The 14,678-nt window shown below is 47.0% G+C and overlaps 1 pseudogene and 1 gene segment (V, D, J or C); one reads left to right on the top strand and one right to left on the bottom strand.

Moving 5' to 3' along the window:
• Positions 1 to 11,121: 11,121 nt before the first annotated feature.
• On the bottom strand, positions 11,122 to 11,864 carry LOC101429485 (immunoglobulin lambda variable 3-9-like). The segment is given in 2 exon segments: positions 11,122 to 11,510; positions 11,789 to 11,864. Coding segments are annotated over 2 exon segments (435 nt in total).
• Positions 11,865 to 12,574: 710 nt separating this feature from the next.
• On the top strand, positions 12,575 to 13,448 carry LOC101429038 (glutamine synthetase-like; annotated as a pseudogene).
• The last annotated feature ends 1,230 nt before the right edge of the window (positions 13,449 to 14,678 follow it).

Below are 14,678 nucleotides of genomic sequence, written 5' to 3'. Positions count from 1 at the left end.
GAGCTTTCCTGTTTATGCATTTTGAGAAAGGTTCTGGTTCCAGGTCTAGTCCCAGCTCCACTTTGGGGAACTTTAATACAGCATCTCCTCTGAGCATCCATGAACCTGAGGCGGTGACCTCTTCACCTCCATCCTACAGGTGGCTTAGAGTGGCACATTCCTCTACCCAAGATCCCAGCTCTGAGTCAGAGGGACTGAGTAAAATACCTCCCTTGCCAAGCACACGTGGAGTTTTTAAAGGCCCATTGAGGAGTGATTTCACTGTCTGCCCTTAGCTGTGAGCTCCTGGGGCAGTACCTAGGGGATTTGCCTCAGAATCCCCTGTGTGGGGTCAGGGTCAGGTACAGGTCAGGTCCTATCTGCTCTGCCAGGGTGTGTAAATGGCCTGCACACCCATGAACACCTCAGGGAATTTTTATTGTACTTAAACCGTCCTTACTCGCTGGATAAAATTTGTGATGTATTACTTAATTTAAATTACTTAACCAGGGAAACGGACTTGGCCCGTCTACCACATGGGAGGTCCACGGTTCAAACCTTGGGCCTCCTTGACCCATGTGGAGCTGGCCCAAGTGCAATGCTGATGTGTGCAAGGAGTGCCGTGCCATGCAGGGGTGACCCCACGTAGGGAAGCCCCACGTGCAAGGAGTGCACCTCATAAGGAGAGCTGCCCAGGGTGAAAGAAAGTGCAGCCTGCCGGCAAATGATGCCACAGACATGGAGAGCTGACACAACAAGATGATGCAACAAAAAGAAACACAGATTCCTGTGCCATTGACAACAACGGAAGCGGACAAAGAAGAAGATGCAGCAAGTAGACACGAGAACAGACAACTGGGGTGGAGGGGAAGGGGAGAAAAATAAATAAATAAAATTTTTTTAAAAATTAATTAACCAGTCAATGAAATTTAATGAGAAAGTGATGTGTGCCAGGTACTGGAAAATCATGAAGAATAAATTTGACACTTGCTACTAGACAGTTACTGATGAGGTCTGGTCCAATGGATAGTGCTGGATGTTTTCAGAGCTAGTGAAGGGTGGCTGTGTCTGCAAGGTAAGTGGGCTCTCAGCATCACAGGGGTGGGTGGGAGTGGCATTTGTGTGAATAGAGAGGACAGCACGTGGGGGAAACTTTGCATTGTTTTCGCAAAACTTGGGTGGGCCAAGAGGAGATATGAGGGCCTGAACTTGTGGACACAGAAAGAAGCACCATCTCCATGAGCCCGATAAGAGGCATATGAAGTTAGAGTTTGAACATCATTGTCAAGGACAATCTTGTAGAAAAAAGAAATCTGTAAAAATGGTCCTATGAAGGACAGTCAAAGGCCAGTGATCAAATCCCAACACTAAGGGAGCTGTGATCAATTCTAATCTGAGCATGATGGGATGTGGTGACATGGGAGAATTTTGCAGACAGGAGAAACTGTCCAGGTTGCACCCAAAATGAGTATGCACTTGTTCTGTAGATTCAGGGAAAAGTCAAGGTAGGAAGGACCTGAAGCAGGGAGTCGCACGTTCTGCATGTGAGGACAACATGAAGTTCAGTTTATTGCCACGGTGTCATATAGCTGGGGTTTACCTTTCAGGATGTAAAATTAATGAGGTGGAATCACATTATGATTCCATGAAGCATAATGAAAATTTGAGCACACATTTCTAATGTTTTCTTTAAATACTGCCTATATTTTTAATGAATGATCCAGTTCTTCTGAAAGTGGGACCCCCTTAAGCATTGAATATCAGATGAGTGAATAAATGCATCAGTCAAGAAATAAAATTCTTTTCTCAATGTTCTAATTTCAGCACTTTATATATGTCTTCCCACTGCCTTCTACCTTCTATATTTACTGAAGATAAATTGGTACTGGTCTTCAGCACCAGATCAGCAGCACCTTGGCCAACATCAAGCCCAGGACAGTTTCCTGTGGGGGCTGAGCCTGTGAGCAGGGGTTGGGGTCAGGGTCTGTGCAAGGGAGAGGATCCAGGCCATGGTGAACTCCTGAGAACTCACACTGATCAGAGGTCCCCAGGCCCCTTTCCTCCTTCCAAGAAGGAAGAGGTTCAGGTAGATTGGCTGCAGTGACGTATGTACTACTCTAGAAGGTTTCCAGTAAAGCTGAGATGGGCCCTAGAAGAAGGAAATGGTGAGAGAGGGGACAGCTGCCTTAGGCCTCTTTTATAGCCCCACAGTGTCTATCAGAAAGAGGTAGAGACCTCTGTCCCTCAAGCTGAAGCTTCTGAATTTGCCATAAAGGAGTTGATGTCTCTGCCCAATTTCCTGCCAGATGCTGATTTCTGGTCATGAACTTAAAGGCAATGCTGCCCCCTGCAGGCAATGGTGGCCATGGTGGATCTGATAATTAACCAGAAGGAAGGACACTTTTTTTTCTATGAAGGATGATGAACAAATTGTTCATAAATTTCTGACTTTTCCATTTAAATAATTCTTGTATTAAAAATTAGTGAACTAGATTTTATTTTGAAAGTTAGACGTGTTAAAAGCATTGCAAATAAAATGAATGAATGGCAGACCATGTGCAGCTCAGTGGTTGAGCACCTGTTTGACATGTACAAGGTCTAGGGTTCAATCCCTGATAAATTCCCCACACACAGAAAAACTAAATGAATGAATTCAACTCTTTCTTCCAATGTCTAATTGGTCTCTGATTTTTTAACCATTCACTGCTTAAATTCAAGTGATAAATGAAAAAGGGAACCAGGGTTCATTACCAATAGGATCATAAAGGACTTAATCTATGAAGGGGATGTGGGCAGGTGGTGTGAAGTGTGGCCAGGAGGAAACAGGGAAGAATGACATGAGAGGGTCTCATCAGATGCTCCCAGGAGGTCTTGAGGTGACTTCTCAGGTCATATCTGAGAGGGTTCCAGGGGGCTCAGGCCAGTGCCTGGGGAATCTATAAGTCTATCCCGGGGGTGAAGGGTATGAGCTGGCGTTTGCTTTGACAACCCCAAATCCACTCTGTGTCTGGGTGGGGACTTCTCTTCCCACAGTGTCCCTGGGCCTGGTTTCTTGTGCAGGACCTGGGCAGGCAGAGGGAGGAGCCTGGGAGAGCAGAGGCAGGTCTAAAAGAGTCTTGTCTATATGAAGTCTCCATCCTGTGCAGTGTGAGCAGCACAGGGAGGAGGGCGGCCATGTGATGCAGCCTGAGCAGGCAGATTTTATCCCACTTTCCATCTGTCTGTGTCACTGTCACTCACTGCTGGATGCTCCCATTGCCATGGGCTGTGGCACAGTAATAGTCAGCCTCATCCCTGGCCTCAATGACACTGATGGGCAGGGTGTCCGTGTTACCAGATTTGGAGCCAGAGACTAGGTCAGAGATCTCTGAGCCCATTTGCTATCTGCACAGATGAGCAGCAGAGGGTCCTGGCTTGGCTTCTGCTAGAACAAGTATTCATCCCAGAAGTTGTCTCCTGAGTGGGGAATACCTGCCATCTGTCCCAAGGCCACCAACACAGGGGATGAATGTGTCAGCATGGAGGAGTCCAAAACCTGCAGGGATGAGAGAAGGTGTGAAATGAGGCCTCTGAGCTCACAACCTGCAGGTGTCCCCTCTAGGATGGGCTGGGATGAACCTAGAGCTTGGTACAGGCTGATTGCAGGGTCTGGATGAGTTGAACCTGTGGGTAGGGCCTTAGGGGCAGCACCTGTGCAGAGGATGAGGAGGGTGAGTAGAGGAGCCATCCACGACATAGTCCACACATGCCCAAGCTCTAGTCTTGGGTTCCCAGCTGGGCAGGACTCCTGCAACCTCAGGAGAAGGGCAGGCCCAGTGATGTAAATCAGACCTATCCTCACGGCAATAAGGTGTGAGCCTCATCTGAACTTTAGATATCTTCTCACTGCATTAAAAAAAATAAAATAAAGTATAAAAAGCATCAGTCAAATAAATTTTCTTAACATATTTTATTTATGCCAATATATCTAAAATAGTATTTCCTCATGTGTTCAGTATATAATTACTTATGAGTAATTTTACATCCTTTGACATCTAATATGAATTGTATATTTAGAACACACATCAATTTGGATACTAAATTTTACAGGAAACATTTGAACTGTATTAAAGTTTCATGAAATTTATAGTTGTTAAAGTAAATTTACATATCCATGATATTTAAACACATTTAAAACTTTCCCAATAACTGAATAGAATACCAAAGACTCATTTTATTTAATATTTGAACCCAAATTGACAAAACTGCTTCACTTTTCTAGGGGGATTGATTTGACTTTAAAGCAGAAGTTCATCAGTTTCAAAACCATTATATCTGCCCAAATTAAGTAAACTAATTAATTCTTTGTCATCTCATTTTTATGATCACCCAACTCAAAAGTTACTGCAGAATTAAATACAGTTCTAAATTTATCCACATCCATAAATATTCCTCAAATTTTTTTTTTGTTCTGTTTTTGCAGCAATTAGAAACCCTATCTGCTTGGTTCCCATACTTAGATTTTTAACTGTTGTTTATTCCTCTTCAGTGGTATTGAGAAAATTTTCATCATGATGTCATTGTGTTCTTATTGACTATTTTTATTTATCTATTCAAAGATCCAGGTTCTGGTTTTCTTGATTCTCCTTATTGTTTTGCTTAACTCTCTTTCACTTATCTCCCCTCTAACCTTTAGTATCTCCTTCCTTCTACTATCTTTGGGCCTGATTGTTCTTCCTTTCTAGAACCTCAGGGTGAGCTCTTAGTTATTAAATTGAGTTCTCTCTCCATATCTATAATATAGGCATTTACACATGTAAAGTACTGCTTTCTTTTACATAACTGTCTAGGTATTTTCTAATTTCCGTTTTGATATTTTGACCCATTACAGTTTAAGAATGCTGTTCTTACTTTCGACTTACATGTGAATTTTCATCCTTTTTTCCTCTGTTATTGACACTAGCCTAATTTTATTGTTTTGAGAAAATATTTTATATTCAAAATTCCATAAAACTGAATAAATGTATGTTAATGTTACAAGATGTTAATATGAGACAAAGAAAAAACATTATTCTCAGTGAAAGAAACCAGTTACAAAGTTCTGCATATTTTATGATTCTATTTATATAAAATGTAAGTATAAATCCATTTATCAAATAGGGAAATGGTTTATGTAGGGCTGGGGAAGGATAGAGGGATTGAGAAATGTATGTTCAGGGGTGTGGAGTTTTGTTTTTTGGAGTAAAGAAATTGTTCTAAAATTTTTTGTGGTGATGAATGTCCAACACTGTGCTTTGAATAAAAGCCACTGACTATACTTTGGACAGATTTAATAGTATGTGGATATATTGCTGCCTTAAATAATAAAACTGCTTTTAAAAATTCCATTTTCAGAATAACAGTTTCCTTGAACTTCTGGTTTTGCCAGGGGCCTTCAACCATGCCTGTCAGTCAGTGGGCAGGGCCTTCAGGAACCACTGTCCTCCCCTCAGTGCCATGCAGGGCCCAGAGCCATGCAGGAGGCCCTCGCTGCATGTCCACATCTTAAATACATTTGAATGACACAACGGTCTGCTGTGCTAAATGAATGGCCCTAATGTGTGCACTGACCACAGTCCTGCCCTGGGTCTTGTGAGGACTGCAGGAAGCCCCTTCTTGGGGATCTCTTTGCAGTGTTTTGCAGCAGACAAAGCTTCCAAGGAATCCTGGCTGAGAAATGCTGGGCGAGAGAGAATTACTATGAAATGTGATGGTGGGATTTTTGTGTCCTAATTAGTAACACAATTGCACAACTACAGTAGAAATTCCTGTGCAGGTCAAGGAATGTGACTATGAAATGAGAGAGGATCAGTGATAGTGTATCTTTTGTGAGAATGATGCTGAGCTTAGTAGAATACTGTGTGTGATTATACATCTATAGATAGAAAGAGTGGGAGTGAGAGAATTCAACATGACCCAGTGTGAGCAAAGTTAGGAGCTCTGCAGAAAATGAGTGGAGAGCTTGGCAGAAAAGGACAGTCAGGCTGCTCTCAGCTGGGATGGGTGTCCATCCTCCAGAGTTGACCTTGGAGCTGCTATTAGGACAAGAAGAGGAAAAGAGGCTCCTGTCCCAGGCCGCCCAGGGAGCAACACCAGCCTGTACAGTCAAGGGAGCAGCGGGGGAACTGAGAACAGCTTCGGGGAGCTGGGAGCTGGGGACAGGGATCTCTGGGAGAGGAGTGCACTGGCCACTGCGGCCGCTTGCGCCACCAGACAGCCCCGCGGCCCCAGGCGCCCCGCGCTAGGCGCAGCGGAGCGGGAGCCGCAGCCTGAGCGGCTGGCGGAGCACCGCGCAGGAGCACCAGGCGCCATAAAGCACGACGATTGTGGTCCCCGGTGTCCCGGAGCCGCTGCGTGTGAGGGATGCTGCTCTGAGCCAGGGCCTGGATGCAAAAAGGATTTCCCAGCCGCCAACCAACCCCGGCCTGCACCATGAGGAGCAACAGCTGGCCCGCAGCGCGGTGGGCTGGCTGTCCTGGGGCGGGGGACCGACTCTGTTCTACTACCACCACCCAGCTCAAGGCAGGATCCCTTTTTGACAAATGAGTATTTCTCTTCTGTACAAATCCCAACAAAAACTTCCTTATGGTTTGCAAGAAAATAAAAAGGAAGAAGAGGAAAGAGGTAATGAAAAGATGTGGGAGGGCTGCATCAGGGTCCTCTTGGGGAGGGTCTGGTGTGTTCCAGGATCTGGGAAAAAGAGGGGCCAATTTCTGAGAGTCAGAAATCAAAACAGTATCAGGTAGGACCTGACATGGCTCCCAAGTGGGGAATTAGGGGATGGAGGAATGTGAGGTCAGGTGTGGTAAAGGAGAAATTTCCAGGTAACAAATTTTCAGGTGTCCTGGGCAGCTGCTTAGCAGGAACTCATGGACCTCAGGAGGGACTCCCTGGGCAATGACAGGGTCACCAGGGAGCATCAGTCCAGCTCCTTTGTATTTTACTGGCTTTTGAGGACACTGAGCTATGGGGTTGCCAAGTCTCCTGGATGCTGCCTCAATACCATGCCCTCAACGTGGATGGTGAGTCCCTGAGCCCCATATGAATCTCTGGTATTTGCACTGTCTGAGGTGTCATGAGGATGATGCAGAATTACTTTCCCCAAGGCTCCTCAGACTTGCTGAATGAAAGGGAAAAGAGAGGATGGGGGCACACATGGCAGCCTGGGCTCACTTGTCTGAAAGATGTGCTGGGGCTGGAGGGAGAGGAAGACACTGACAGGGGAATTCTTTTCACTTGCCTCCTGCCTGTGTCACTGTGAGCAGCACTATTGTCCCACTATCCCACATCTGACAGCAATCGTGAGCCTTGACCATGGTCCAGATCCCACTGATGATCAGGGTGGCCATGTAGCCTGAGTTGGATCCGTAGAACTGTTCAGGGATCCCTGCTGGCTGGTAGATGCCCTTACAGATAAACAGGATAGGGGCCTGGCCTGCCTTCTGCTGGCACCAGTGCACGTATTTTACCACCAATGTTGTTTCCCCCACAGGTGAGTCTGGATGCCTGTCCTAGGGCTACCAACAGGGAATGTGGCTGTTTCAGGTCATAGGAGGCCACAGAGCCAGTGGGAGAGAAAAGGAGAGGTGGGATGGATATGAGGGGCTCATCCCCAGGAGATTCCCCTCCTGTCTGGCCTGGATCGAGCTGCAAGAAGTTTTGGCACTCACAGAATTGGCTCCTTTCAGCCCTCACTCCAGTGGCCAAAGGACTGGGCTGATGGATGGAGCCTCTGAATGATGACAGAAATCTGCTCTCTCCCTTGGCTAGTGCAGCATCCTCAGGGACACAGCATCCCCTGAGAGCAGAACACTGAGTAGGTGGGTGTCACCATATGTGCCAGCACCTGTGCAGTGAGCCTGGAGGGTAAGGAGGACAGAGATCTAGTGGATGGTGTAGGCACCCAGATTTCTCCTCCCTAATCCTCTGAGGATGGCTGGAATCTCCCAGGCCTCTCTTACCTCCTGACTGAAGAGCGCTCCTGGTTATGCAAATCAGTCTGCGCTTAGGGATTGGTTGAGGGAGCTCAGTGTCCTCCAGAGGAAACCTCAGCCCCCAGGGACACAGAGGGGAGGGGCCACCCCTGCAATCCACACTTCCAGCCCAGAGGATTCTCCTCTCCCTGCTAGTCCCAAACCCTGGAGGTACATCTGCACCCTCAGACCTTGTCCTGGCTTCACTCCTGGGGCCTGGTGCTAGCAGAGCTCAGCGGGGATGTCTGTCTGTGTTTTCAGATAATCAGGAACCTCTGCTGTGGAGTGGTCCTGTGACCTGTCCTGCAGGTGACAGGAGAGTCTCAGTGGTGATGCTGAGATTATACTGGCACCACGAAATTTCCTCTCCCTGATCCTGACTCTGAATGGAAGCAGGTGGTTTCAGTCCAGGGCTCCATAGGTGTCCTGTCTAGAAGCATCTGTGGAGGGTTCAAATGCAGATCTCATCCCAGCTCCAGCTTTGGAAGCTTTAAATACATCTACTCTGATCATCTAGAACCTGATGCAGTGACCTTCTCATCCTCATTGTACAGGTGACAATACTGGGACTTAGAGAGGATAAATCTCCACCAATGAGAATAGGGCCCCTGAGTGGAGAGCCAGAATAAAATTCCTCTTTGCTTGGTGAATATGGACTTTTCAAGAATCACTGAGACACTGTTTTGTTTTTGTTTTTGTTTTTTTGTCTTGGCTGTGATCTCCTGGGGTAGGTCATAGAGCAGAATTCCTAATGAGGGGTCAGGGCAAAGTAGTGTTCAGATGATTTCTACTGTAATAGTGAATGAAATTAGAATGCAAACCCCAAGGACAACTCCAGGAATTTTTATTTTAATTAAGCAGTCTATAGTTGATGGAGAAATGCAAATAACTTAATTGAATTAATGAAGTCAACAAAGCTTATCAAACAACTGCTATGGTTCATGGACTTGACAAACAAGAAGAATATAATTTGACACTTGATCCTGCATAGACAAAGGGCAAGTCCAAGGGGTTGTGGTTGGTGCTTCCAGGGAAGTGAGGAACAGCTGTGTCTTTAGGACAGGCCAGTTATCAGCAGCAAAGGGGAATCAGGTGAAAAATGTGGGACAAGAGGGTGACAGGGTGTTTATGGACAGTTGCAGGGATTTAGCATGATTGGGGAAGGCAAGGAGGGGAAGCCAGCCTGTCTTGGAGAAAGAGGTATGCACCATCTCCAAGAACTAAACGTGAGATATGGGAAGCCAGAAGAACTTATACATCTGCGTTGAGGACACAACTACAGAGAAAGAAGGTCACCTTCTTGTTCAAGTCTGAGGTCAGTGTCACTAATGTTTGTTGCATGTTAGAATCCCCCTTCCCCCCATGTACCTGGTCTACCCAGGCTCCAGATTGCTTTGCCAGGTGACTCTTGCCACCCCCTAGTGGATGCAGTGCACTGGCTGCTGGAGGCACAGGAGGTGTCCTTTTCCAGGTGGAGATTCATAACCTCCTCCCAAGGGCTGAGATTCCCTGGTCCATGGACTTCTGCCCCCAGGGGAAGAATGACTCCTCTCTACTTTGTCTCACCTGACTCAAGACCAGGAAGGAGGGGCTCAGTTGCCATGACAATAGGCACAGTCCCATTTGGAGGAAGAGGTGGCAGGCCAAACTGAGGCTCCAGCACATATATCTGGGTGGTGACTGGTCATGCGGGTGGTCAGGGCTTGCTCCTGGAGGAATCAGGGTGGGGGACTGGCTCTCATGGAGCATCCTCCTAACTTACTGCTGTGGCTCCAGTTCCAGGTCTTGAGAATTGAGCAGTGAACAGACCAGGCCTCTGTTCCCTGGGAGTTTCCAACATTCTGTGTGAGCCTATGTGGTAGACACACTTGGTTTGCAGAACCACCTGGCAGGCATATTCCTGAACCACTTCTACCTGTACATCATCTCCTCTTGGAGTTTAAAATCCAGACATTGCTTCTCCCAGGTCCTTTGAAGTCACAGTTAACCATGTGACAAAATGCTGTCCAGTGGGTTAAAAGGGTCAATATGCTGGAGTTCTCAGTTAATTTTTGTTCTTTTAGAGGAAAAAGCAGGCTGGATTTTTGAATATATCCTTTTGAATATGGTATGTGATGGTGGAGCTGCAGCAGCTATTGTGAGATCAGAATTCAACACAAATGCATGCTTTGCCAGCATGGTACATAGCAGATAGAATTAGAAAGATCCTGGGTCCCAAATAATTTGGTGAGGATCTGAAATACAACCCCCATCTATCTGGAGACTTGTTTTGTGGAAGAAAAATAGGCTCGTTCTTGTGGGTGCCATTTTGTTCATGTTGTCTTTGCTAAAGATGAGTATTTATGATTGGTTTATGGCAATAATTAGTGCAAAAAATCATTTAATAAAAATAATTATACTGAAAGAACTAAAGCATGGTAGGTACTCTGCATAGAGTTCACAATTGAGTCAAACAATGACAGGCAGACAACTGCTTAATCTGGGGTTGGGAGAGTCACAGAAGAGGTGATGGAAGCTGCTAAAGGGAAAGAAGATGAAAGAACTATACAGTAGTGTGTATGGAGGTAGGGGCCAGAGCTGGGCCAGGGCCCTTAGAAAGGGTCTCCTCTGATGAAGGATGATAAAGGATACTGGCAAACTGCAAGAAGGTCAGGATTCAAACCAATTTCAGACCTGAAGTGACCTTGCTTCTAAGTGAACTTCCTGGGGCAGAAGGGATGAGTGCTCAGGTATGGTGAGGAGGAATTTCCAGGTAATTTTCATATGATCTTAATAGCTGCTTAGCAGTTCTTTGTGGCCTCCAGGACAGTGCCACTGGGAAGTGATGGGTTAGTCACAGGTGAGTTCAGGTTCCCATCACCTTTCTTGTAGACCTGGGGCTGGAAACTCTCAGGTAGGTGTAGGTAATTCCCATCACCTTCCCCTCCTACTTTTTCCCACCATATAGTGTGTGGTCCCTGAACCCTGCCTGGGCCTCTGGTCCTGGCCCCATCAAGGGTCTCCTGAAGATAAACCAGCCCTGCTTTCCCCAGCGCTCCTCAGACTCACTGACCTGTCCTGAGCTCAAAGGATAGGGGGAGCCTTTGGCAGCCTGGGCAGCCTGGGCATCTCTGACTTGTGTGCACAGGGCAGACCTGCCCAGTATTTGTGCTCAGAACTCCTGGAGTTTAAGGAGAGTGAGACACAGAAAGAAGAAGTAGGTTTTTGTCTCACTTCCCCGTTTGCCTGTGTCACTGTGAGCAGCACTGCTGTCACTATCGAGCACCTGACAGTAATAGTCAGCCTCGTCCCCAGCCTCAGCCCCGGTGATGGTCAGGGTGGCCATATTCCCCGAATTGGCTCCAGAGAATCGGTCAGGGATCCCCGAGGGCCGGCTGCTATCACCATAGATGAGCAGCACAGGGGCCTCGCCTTCTTTCTGCTGGAACCACTGAACAATTTTATCTTCAATGCTGTCTCCCCCACAGTTGAGCCTGGCCGTCTGTCCCAGGGCCACTGACACTGAGTGTGGCTGGGTCCGCTCGTAGGAGGCCATGGAGCCTGCAAAAGAGAAAAGGAGAGGTTAGCTGGCTGTGAGGGTCACATTCCCAGGAGATTCCCCTCCTGTCTGGCCTGGTTGAGCACAAGAATTCTGTGACCCGACTCTGCCCACTCACATCAGCCCCTGTTGCAGTTGCCCAGGGGCTGCACTGGTGGATGGAGCCTTTGCTCGAAATATGGTAACCAGCCCCCTCCCTTTGGCAGAAGAAGCATCCTCTGGGGCTCAGAGTTCCATGAGCAATGCACTGAGTGATGGGTGACACCCTAGGTGGCAGCACCTATGCAGTGAGCAAGGAGGGTGAGGAGGAGAACTGTCCTGGCCATGATAGAGGAGCCCCCGGATCCTCTCCCTGAGTCCCAGCAGACCAGCTGATTTCCCCAGGCCTCTTTTGTACCCTGACTAAGGGAACTTCTGGTTATGCAAATTAGCCCAAGTACAAGGGGTGCTGATGAGGGAGACTTGTGTCTTTCAGGGAAGGGCTCAATCCCCAGGGACTCAGAGAAGGGAGGGGTGGCCCCTGCAGATCCCCTTTTGCCATCCTCTCAGGTCCTTTTCCACCTGCTTGTCTCATGCATCTGGTCCCATCTGTACCCTCAGACCTTGTCCTGACCTTGTCTTCGGCAGGCAACTCCAGGGCAGCCCTCACAGGAGATGTCTGTCTGCATTTCCCAAAGAAAATGACATACCTGCTTGTGGGATGAAATTAGGTCCTGTCCTGGATCTGGAGGGTCCCAGTGGTGATGCTGGAATCATCCTGTATCCTGGCCCTTCCTCTGCTCACATGGCTCAGGACAGAGACCATGTATTTTGTTCCAGAACTCAAAGATGTCCTGCCCATAACTCCATAAACATTTTGTGGAGGGGTTCAGATTCTGGTCTTTTCCTCACTCCACCTTTGGAAGCTTCTTTATGATGTGTCACCTGACATTTAACAACTCCATGCAGTGGCCCTCCTCATCTCCATCCCACTCATGACAATATAAGGACAAAATGGGAGGGGAAGTATCATCCTTTGTTCTCTCTTTCTGAGTGGCAGAGCCAGAATAAAATTCCTTCCTTGTAAATGCTCCTCAGCCCTGTTGCCATATTTCAGGACCCTTTCTGCAAAGAACCTAATAAACTGGTGTTCTGTGAAGTCTTCAAGTACAAGTGAAGGCCTGCAGGACTAATTTGAGGGTAAAGGGCATGGTAAGCAGCCAGCACCTCTGGTTTGGAATGGAGCAGGAATATACCCTGATTGGAACAGATGGCCATCCCTTCTCATGGTGTTCCAACAGCTTCCCTGGGCCCCAAGTTCCCTATTACTGTGGAGTGGGAGGAGACAGAGCCTACCGCAGAGACTTCATGGAGGCCCACTACCCAGCCTGCTTCTATGTCAGCATCAAGTTTGGAAGAATGTATGCTGAAGTCATGCCTGCCCAGTGGGAGTTCAGATATGTCCCTGTGAAGGAATCAACATGGGAGATCATCTTTGGGTGGCTGGTTTCATCCTACATTGTGTATGAGAAGACGTTGGTATAATAGCAAACTTTGATCCTAAGCCCATTCAAAGGAACTGAAATGGTGCAGGTTGTCGCACCAACTTCAGCACCAAGGTCTTGCAAGCAGAGAATTGTCTGACATACTTTGAGGAGTCCATCAAGGAACTAAGCAAGTGTCACCAGTACCACATCCACACCTATGATCCCAAAGGGTGGCTGGACAATGCCTGGCACATAACTGGATTCCACAAAACCTCCAATATCAATGATTTTTCTGCTAGTTTGGCCAACCATGGCACCAGCATCCACATTCCCCAGACCGTTGGCCAAGACAAGAAAGGTTACTTTGAAGAGTGCTGCCCATCTGCCAACTGTGACCCCTTTGCAGTGGCAGAAGCCCTGATACACACACGTTTTTTCAATGAGCCCTATCAATATAAAAACAAAGTGGACTAGACCTCCAGCCTCAAACTCCTCCCAATTCTTCATCCTTCACCCACTTTTCCTCTCTCTCCATTGTCCTACTAGCTATAAATCAAAGGGCACAATATTATTCTTCATGCCCACTTAATAACTTGCTTTTTCTGGGCCAGGGTAGATAGGTCAAATTCTTAATCTCTGCCCACCCATCCCACCCCATCCCATTTTTCTGTCATTGAAGCTTTTGAAGACTGAGGCAATAGTTCATTATTTTGGAGGGGGTGGGGGGACGTAACCACTGCTCCCATTCAATCAAGAGTATTTGTCCAGTGGGCATAGCTGTCTGGGCAGAGAGCATCTGTGTTTGTGAAGGGAGAGCAGGCCCTTTCCCATGAGGTAGATGAAGGTGAGGGGGGTATGACTACTCTGTAGTTAGATACCTTCTCCCTTTTGGTGGGAAGTTCCAGTTTTTATAAAGATTATAACCAACTTAGAAGTAGGAATCAGTAGAGAAAGAAGGTGAGGGAACTGAGGAGGAAAATGCCCTTGGTCTCCTGGCTCTTATGCTTCCCTGGCTTGGGGCTAAATGCCTTAGCCTGAAGACAAAGCTCAGAGTATAAACTGATAGATATCCCTACATTAAAAAGAAGAAAAAGTTCCTACACTTGGGCCTCCATTTATAACACAAAGTACAGTAGTATTTTATATTTAAATATAAATACAAAAAATATATATAAATGGCTGTATGGATATGTGTGTTTTTCTAAATGTCACTGTGACCACAATCTAGGGTGGCAGTTTTTTGCAACAACAGGGTACACTAAGGGTCAATGCTTTCAACTACTGGAGCCCACTCTTAAAGAAACAGCTTGGAAGGGTGGGAGGAAAGGACCGCCTAGAAGTCTTGCTTCTAGGCAAACTGGGTCACATCTGCCCAATGTTTGACTTTAGTCTTCCTGGGGCTTGGAGGGAGTGTGAGACAAAGTCAGGGGAATAGCATTTGGGTTTCACTTCCCCAAGAGCCTTTGTCCTCGTGAGCTTCATCATTGCTACCACCTCCATTTGACACTTACAGCCTCCCCTGATACTGGGCCCTTCAAACTGTAGTTTCATAGTCTGTCCAGAAATAACGGATGCCTCCATCACATTACAGGCCAGGTGCTGCCATCTCAACCTCAATTTCATGACGACACTGCCCTCTGCAGGTAGCTTGTGATTATAAGGAGAGAACCACTTTTGTCCAATAGAAAAAAGAAAAATTAACAG

Source organism: Dasypus novemcinctus, chromosome 19, assembly GCF_030445035.2.
Source record: "Dasypus novemcinctus isolate mDasNov1 chromosome 19, mDasNov1.1.hap2, whole genome shotgun sequence".
In the NCBI taxonomy this organism is placed as follows: domain Eukaryota; kingdom Metazoa; phylum Chordata; class Mammalia; order Cingulata; family Dasypodidae; genus Dasypus; species Dasypus novemcinctus.
The sequence above is the reverse complement of the archived record's forward strand: the minus strand, read 5'-3'. Positions and strand labels throughout refer to the sequence as shown.